Raw genomic sequence first — 8,170 nt, forward strand, 5'->3', positions numbered from 1 at the left:
AGCGGCAACAGTCCTATTTGACTTGGGTGGCATACAAGAAATCTGTGCTATTACGGATCAAGCCATAAATGCATATACTATCAATCTTCTAATCCAATAATAATATTACTGATGGGAACTGATGGAATTATTCTCCAACTGCTGAAGTGCATAAAATCCTGCAGTGAAAATAGAGGATGGATACCTCAGTTCTACCAAAAATCTCTGATTCTTTTGAGAGCCTAAATTACACAACTATAATTGCTTACAGTGACCCTATATCTCAAGATAAACCTGATCCAAGATTCTTATGCAGCTGTTCTTCACACTAGAGTCCATGAGAGTTTGCAAATAATTTATAGCATACGTGGAGTGAATTCAAGTTCAGCAGTCATCCTTTTCTGGATCAAGAACTGGGAGAATGCCCAATGCTGACGAAGAAAGATGCATACCCCGCACAAAACCTCCATACCCAATCTTTATCTTATAGCACAGCAGCAAGATAGAATCCCAAAGTGCTGTTCTTCCCTGCAATGAGAGAACAGGTGTAAGGGTTTGGTTACACAATTACTGAACTAGCACTTGAGGATGACTCGATGAACTTGGATAGCACACTGTTACCATATTTAAGGGAATGCAAATTTTCAATAATTTTTCAATTGTCTGTTGTATTATCCATCAACCTTTTCGGAGAGGTGGTATCTTATCATTTTCAATTATCATTATTATCAAGCTACCAACAACACTTCTAATCAGAGTACTCCTTGTACTACTGGTGGCAACAGCAGCTATTACTCTTAGTGTTGTTTAGCAAGTAAACTCATCAGCAGCATTCTGAATGAGGCCATATTTTAAAATTTTCATCTTTTGGGTCTTGTGATATGTCAGAAGCCCAAAAGATGTTAATTGTTGGCGGAGGCAACTAGGCGCTATAAAACAAGCATAATGCAGTCAATAAGCATCTTTGCAGTAATAACTTGCCCGGAGAGAGAACTGAGGCTTCTTATCCCAGGATAGGGCAAAAACTGGGGGACTTTGTTTTCCCACAGCCAATATGCAAGCTCCTGGATGGAGCACAGAGGGTACACCTGACAAAACAGCTACATACTTTTCAGGGAACCTTTCTTTAGGAGGTAATACACCCAAAAATAAGGGGTTTTTGCTATACTGGGCTCCAACATAAGCTGTAGGATCAACATGTAGCATCCACTTTGGGTGCTCCAGGAAAGCACAAAATAAATATAGGAGCAAATGAGAATCTGTTGGAAGCTCGGAACTCCATTTCTTGGTTCCTTTCCCATACCCCTCTACACTGCCCAAATAATCATAGTTCCTCGTACAGGTTCCTTCTGCAAGCTCTGCAAAGAAATTGGGGGTCAGATCAGTCATGCAACAATAATAGAAATCAGCATACTTTCTCTCTTATTTCTTCTCCAAACATGTAATGGAGATCCAAGAGTGACTGACATGCAAGGCAAAGCCGAGAGTCAAACTACCTCGGATCCTATGTACTGTATATTCTGCACGGACACCGCTTTGTGGCAGCAATCCCTTGGCCCATTCTCCTTTCATTAAGGAGAGAAGCCTTTGGTGTTCAGTGATGGCATCAATGCACTCTTGTAAAATAGGGATCTGAGAGTTCTGTGGCGAGGATAGCTGAAGAACTCCAGAAGTTGTCTTTGCTGCAAACAAAGAAGCATCGACAAGATACTTAAGAATTATGACATTGGCATGTCCAACAATGAGAGACAACTTGAATAATGAAGTGCAAGACTAATAATCTTAATGGGGGGTGAAGTGACTTACGCATGCAAGAATCAAGAGCTTGAACAAGAGTTACACGCAGCTGGTGAAGTAATCCATCTTCCTCAACAGAAAATGAGGGTTTCCATTCATTAGTCCTCTCCGTAGCAGATATAGCAGCAGTCCCAGTATCAGGCGCTTCATTTCCGACTTGACTGATTGTGATTGTAATGCCTAGTTTGGCTGCAGCTTGCATAACCTGACAGCATCACTAAGCATGAAATGGCTAGTAAAATGGCAAAGGAGATGAAACTAACTTGACCTTAGTCAACAAGCTGAGAAACGTATAAATACAAAGGATATAATGAATTAGCATCTGAAGATTTTAATGCTTTTCTCTCAAAAAAGATTATAATGCATTTTCCTTGTTTTCTTTTTAATTTCTCAAGATTGCCATGCTTTAAAACCAAGCACTTAGGAGCGTGATGGAGTCCTTGTTGTACAAATTCAGCACCCTCTTGGTGCATTTTAATGAAATGATAAATTATACATCAAAAGAAACAAAAGGAATATGCATTTCTCCAACATAGCAAATTTTGATGCGTTGAAGTGCACCTAACACCAGGAGGTGCCAAAACCAAAGTCAAAATTGGCAGTCTCTTTCGACTTTCTTAATTCAACAGGTCAGTAAGAAGTCTTTTCAAACTATTAGAAAAGAGTTTAAGTTATATGTATTGATGGTGTAAAAATTATTTACACAACCAGGTAACTTATTAAGGAACTACTGGTAAATCTCTTTATAAGCGTTAATTGTTAATCTGCCAAAGATGGTAAGTAGCCTACTATTATAGGTTAAAGTTGTCTACCAGTGTAAAATATATAACTTAAATCCTTTAGATAATACTTCCAAGAGTACAAAGACATCAAACTAGGTATAAGGATGCAATGAGTCAAATGCTTATAATAGAAGATAAACATAAATTACAATAAGACAATTCTGCTGGACAAGAAGATTTCATTTATAGTTTAGAAGCTGAGCACATGTTTGAGTATACAATCTTTGTTTCTTAAACTGCACACAAAACTATTGAACTTTAAGGTTGCTGATGAAAGGAAAGAACAAAATTTACATAATACTATGACATGACTATCTTTCTCTTTTCTATGAATAACATGGCTACCTTTACCTTTCCTTTAAAACATGTTTGTAACAAAAAGAGGATTCTTTCTTTTTCATAATTTGTAGCTTCTACACATTCTTAAGTGGCCCAATCGGTATATAAAAACAATCCTTAAGATGAGGAGTATTTTTCCATGATTCTGAAAAGTTACAAGAGAACAAGCGAGCAAAATTATGTTCCTTCTGTCCAGGATAACAGGTATCAATATATCTATTTCACTTGTATTTATGAATTATGATACGATGATAAAAAGTAGGTGCTAACTCTTTCAACTCTCTTCGCACTACATCTTTTCAGTCCAGTGCTCTGCAGAAAATACATAACTTCAATGCTTGTAAGCTTAGCTTAAGTTGTTCTATTATTGTCTGATGCACATAAATATGACTGCTCTGTTTCATCCTTATTTTGATTATTTCATCAAAAGAATTACTCTTCGTTTAAAAAAAGAAAAAAACTTCTGTGGATCTCTCAGGCATAAGAGCGTTTCCTCTATATCCATGTGATGTACTGTGATACAAGCCTACAACTCAATCTATCATGGTCACTATGAATATGAAGCCAATACATACCTAAGGAGCTCTAAATGACATCAATGAGCAGTATTGCAGGAAAGATTGGTCGAAATCAACACTTAGGGTTTTTCGGGAAGATCATCAAGTGTGCCAACAAGAGGAAAATACATGAGATAAGGAGAAAAAGAGAAAAGCAGAACATCACAAGTATCAGAAAAAGGAATAAAAAGAGAAAGAGCAAAGATTCTAAACATAAAAGTGGGTGCAAGAATCCACCTTCGTGTGACTAGTATCAATTTTGTAAAGCAAAGGCTTTAGCAGCATGGAGGAAAACCATTGCCTGAGTCGATCACGCCACTGCTCGATCTGTGGATAGATCCCCAGATGCTCAAATGCTTCAGTGGACTCTTCCATTGACATTGGAGGAGGTAGATCGCCTTCCCCTTTCTTTGGTGGAGTTGTAAACTTTTGGGAACCAGGGGACATCCTAACAGGCCTTAGAGGAGTACTTCTTGGAGTTCCAGAAGTATTAGTGGAACTGGGCAAGTTACCAGGACTGGCTACGCCAAACCCACTTATGGTGGGCGGAGGAGTTGCCAGCTTGCTTCCTGATTCAGTAATTCTCTCATCAACATCAGCCAAGAACTTTTCAAGCTGTTCCTCTGTTGCAATCTCTTTATGAAAAGTAGCTCGCTTGTTCGACCAAGGGGTGGCAACCAAGTGTTCCCCACCTGGTGAAGACTGGATTGAAGATGATAGAGAAGAAGATGCTGGAACAAGATACAAGGATGGGGAAGCCGGTGATTTTGATGGGGTGCTGAAAGATGGTACTTTAGTTCCACTACCGGTTCTTGCTTTGTCACCACTAAGTCTAGATGAATGGTTTGAACTAGCAATTGGCTGATGAAGAGGGACAAGGACATCAGACAGAGAGGCTGAGATACTTCTTGATTTGGGAGGTCTCTTTGAAGACTCTAGAGTAGTTTGCTCAACTTTTGGTTTAATCCCCAAAAGCCCTAACTGTCTATTAGTCAGATGTGTATGCTCCTTTGTTCCTTTGGTAGGTGGCATAATTGTTACATCAGTAGTCCTCGTTGTACATAGATAAATAACCTTGAAAAGGGCAAGAAAGGTTCCAACTAAAACTATGGCTGCAAAAGCCTGTATCAGTCTGGCAAAAAGACCTGCACATAATGGTAAAATGTTAGTTACAAGCTGATGCAGTAGTGTTTGAGATCAGTCGAGAAGGACCACATCACTTACAAGCAGTTTCTTGAGAAACATATTTGAATTTCAGACTGTCAATAATCCCGCTTTCCCTGCAATCACTCAAATTGAAATGAATCTATTAGTTGAGACACGAAACACCAAGCTATAGCTACGCATTGTTTTTTTTATAAGTGAGCTATAGCTATGCATTGTTATGGTTATAACTTTCTTTTTCTTTCTCTGAGGCTGGTTGTATAAGGTTTCTTCAAGCCATACCTTCTTTAAACCTTATTTCCTTTTTAAGGAAACTCAATTAAGGGTTGAAATGCAAAGTCTTTTAACATTATTTTTATTTAAAAAGAAGCATTAAACAAATGTGCAGTTAATTCCCATCAACTCTAAGTTCCAGAGCAGCTTCTGAAAGCACGATAACTCCTTCTAGATTTAGGCTCTCATCAATTCATCTAAGCCTTCGTTAGAGGCCAAGAGAAAATTATCAAATGGACCTGGTAAGCCATCCCTTCCACTGCCCTAATCAACGACAAGATGATATAGCCTCGCTTATATCTTAAAAAGTGAGGAGAAAAAGGAATATAGCGCTCCTCCCTCTGCTAGCAAATGTGTTTGGCAAAACCAAACTGAATTGAACTTTCAAACTCGAAAACTAAGATGGCTGTCCATCCTAATACATGTAATCTTGTTAACGCACTCATCATAAAATTTCTACTGACATTGTAGGCGTGCTTTGAATCAACATCTTAATCAAATGGTATATACATTCCACAACACCAACATAAAGCAAGTAATTTCCGGCTTAACTACAAAGTTTCCACTCTTTTCCAACCGTTCCAACATGTTGGCAAATATCATTCCACCACCTCTCTCAACTCTTTTACTCCAAGTTCAGCACTCCGGGGGGGGGGACCTAAGTAGGAGTAAGGGGGTTCAATTGAATCCCCTTCGTCAATTATACTGTGCAAATATAGAAAAAACGAGATTTTTTTGTTATATATAAACTATTGAATCCCTGTGAATATAAGGAAAAATTCTAGTGCTGTGACAAAGGGGGTTCAAAAATTGCTTTTGGTGGCAGGTTCAAATACTAGGCTCGACATTGTAGTTTCTTTTTGAATTCTTTTGTACCGCACTAAACAACTTTCATGCAACCCTTGGACAAATGCAAGTCCACGCCCCGCCTTTGGCTCGATATCTATATATAGTTAAAAAAAATCAAAACATATATGTGTGTGCGCGCGCGCATAGTGAGTCCAATAGACTTAAAATCATACAATGGCACACGTTGCTGAGTTCAGAAACAACAAAAGTAATAGCAACAACTATATCTCAATTCCAAATTAATATAAATAACAATGAAAAGTGCGATTAAATAAAAAATACAAAAATTAATACCTAATAAATATGCTGAGAAGAGCAGAAGCGGAAGCGAATGAAATAGAGAGTATGAAAAGGAAAGTAGACTTGGAGGGACGAAGGCTGTTGGTTGTTAGGGCAGCAGAGAAGGCTGGATTCTGGTACACCGCGAATTTTGAGGGTTTAGGTGGAGGCGAGCTCTGCTCTTTTACTCCTCCGCCGCCGCCGGCACTCATTCTCACTGCTTTTTCGTTGTGGTTTTAAACAACAATCGCCATTATTGATAACTTCGGTTTAGCATTCGAGTTCGCCGCAAACCTCACAGTCGCTCAAATTTTTGGCTGTTTGAAATTAGAGCATGTGCAGAAGAGAAGAGGGAAAGAGTTTTTGGTTTAGTAATTAGATACACTCATGTTTGAGAAATTATATTTGAGCCCTAGTTATTAGAAACTGCATTCCCCGAATCCCGCGTGATATAGGAGTAACTAATCCCGGCATAAATTTTATTATTTGCCTTTAACTCATGTGGGTATCTAAGTATTATTTTATACAAGATATAATGTGTATCAATAATGCGGGAAATAACCATTTACGTAAAAGTAAGGCAAAATACATAGTTTACTCATTCATTTTGTACCCAAATTCCTGTTACACACTTATTAACTCCAAACTTTTTAAAAGTGTGTCAATGACACACCACTTTTGACCAGCCTAGTTAATACTTAATGTTGTGCATACACGCGCTTATGTAAATTAAAAACAAATGATTCTTTAATTAAAAATGGACAACCCGACCCAAACTTAAAATAAATCCCAATTTACAAGCTTTAAAAAAATAAAAATAAAGTAGCTATATGTCTTCCTTAACACCCCCACCCCATGGGTTTATCCTCTTCCCCAATCCTACCTTCACGCTGTCTCCTCCTCCAGTATCACTTGTATGTCGGCTTCCTCCAACCCACTCTCCATCCCTATTATCTTCTCAATAATTTTCAGATCCACCGGTGGCCATAAAACTTATTTCCATCGCTGGAGCAGGGACGAAAACAATAAAAGCTTGACCAAAGATTTGTCAGAAAAAGACTAAAAAAGATTTAAACCCAAAATTGCACTGGAAAAAAAAAACAAAAACAATCATTCAAACAGGATTTGATGATGGATTTCGACACTAACTTCTTTTAATCCCAGAGATAAGAACTCCTCCGACAGTCGAGAAAACCAGGCCGATAATTACTAAAAAACTACTGTTTCATCTAGAATCGGTGATTTTGTTAGGTTGATTTTGAATCAATTTTCACCAACTCGATTCAAGATGATTTGGATTTGCGAGTCAAGAAATCGAGATAATGGGTTTCTTAACCATTGCTGGGTTTTCTTCGATTTCTTCTCTGCCTTTTTTTTTGGGTTACTTTTCAAGTGATTTCTTAACCATTGTTGTTGCTTGTTTCTTTATGTTCCTGACAATGAAGATGATGATAGAAAAAAATGAAGAAAAAAAAACTAGATATGTGGCACTAAAATGAGGCTTCAGATACATTTTTTTACTATTCACTCACATGCTTTTGGTATAAAATACGCATTTGTCATGGGTCAAAAGTGGTGTGTCATTGACACACTTTTGAAAGGTTTGGTGTGTAACGTTAAAGCCGTGATCAACAGGTGTATAACCGGGATTTGAGTGCAAGGTGGATGGGTAAACTATGTATTTTGCCTAAAAGTAAACAACAATTACTATACGTAAATAATTTATGTATAACACTTCATTTATTATTAATAATCATTTAATAATTACTTTATTATTAATTACCACAAAAATAATCCTCGTATTATAATCTCTTCCACCATAGTAAGTGAACCTAAGGACCTCTTAGCATAGTATATTTGGCCAAGCTTTTAATATCAATTTAAAAAGTGCCTTTCAAAAAAAAAAATACTTTTGCTAAGACGCAATTTGTATTTGGCTAATTAATTTGAAAAGTATTTTTAAACAGCAATTACTGTTTGGCCAAACTTTAAAAGGTAATTTTTAAGTGTGTTTTTCTTGAAAATACTATTCAAAAAAGTACTTTGCAAAAAAACGTATTTTTTTTGCTTCTACTTAAAAATATCTTTTCTCTTTTACAAATTTGGCCAAACACATTTAACTTTTAAAAAAAATACTTTTGATAATAAATG

At 37.1% G+C, this 8,170-nt stretch overlaps 1 protein-coding gene across 1 annotated transcript; it reads right to left on the reverse strand.

Annotated features, from left to right (window-relative positions):
• Positions 1-75: 75 nt before the first annotated feature.
• LOC107785068 (uncharacterized) lies at positions 76-6,392 on the reverse strand. The gene is made up of 7 exons (XM_016606293.2): positions 6,035-6,392; positions 4,679-4,734; positions 3,692-4,599; positions 1,786-1,981; positions 1,476-1,661; positions 961-1,337; positions 76-507 (listed from the first exon to the last, which is right to left on the reverse strand). The coding sequence occupies exons 1-7, from the start codon at positions 6,229-6,231 to the stop codon at positions 364-366; spliced, it is 2,064 nt and encodes a 687-aa protein (XP_016461779.2). The 5' UTR covers positions 6,232-6,392; the 3' UTR covers positions 76-363.
• Positions 6,393-8,170: the final 1,778 nt, after the last annotated feature.

This window comes from Nicotiana tabacum, chromosome 18 (assembly GCF_000715075.1).
Source record: "Nicotiana tabacum cultivar K326 chromosome 18, ASM71507v2, whole genome shotgun sequence".
Classification (NCBI taxonomy): Eukaryota; Viridiplantae; Streptophyta; class Magnoliopsida; order Solanales; family Solanaceae; genus Nicotiana; species Nicotiana tabacum.

Bases quoted from the DNA above. Each gene is read 5' to 3' on its own strand.
- LOC107785068 (XM_016606293.2), bottom strand. From the start codon at position 6,231: ATGAGTGCCGGCGGCGGCGGAGGAGTAAAAGAGCAGAGCTCGCCTCCA. The intron at 4,600-4,678 runs GTAAGTGATGTG...CATTATGTGCAG, and splicing joins TGTTTCTCAAGAAACTGCTT to GTCTTTTTGCCAGACTGATA. The intron at 1,338-1,475 runs GTAGTTTGACTC...ATTTCTTTGCAG, and splicing joins TACAGTACATAGGATCCGAG to AGCTTGCAGAAGGAACCTGT.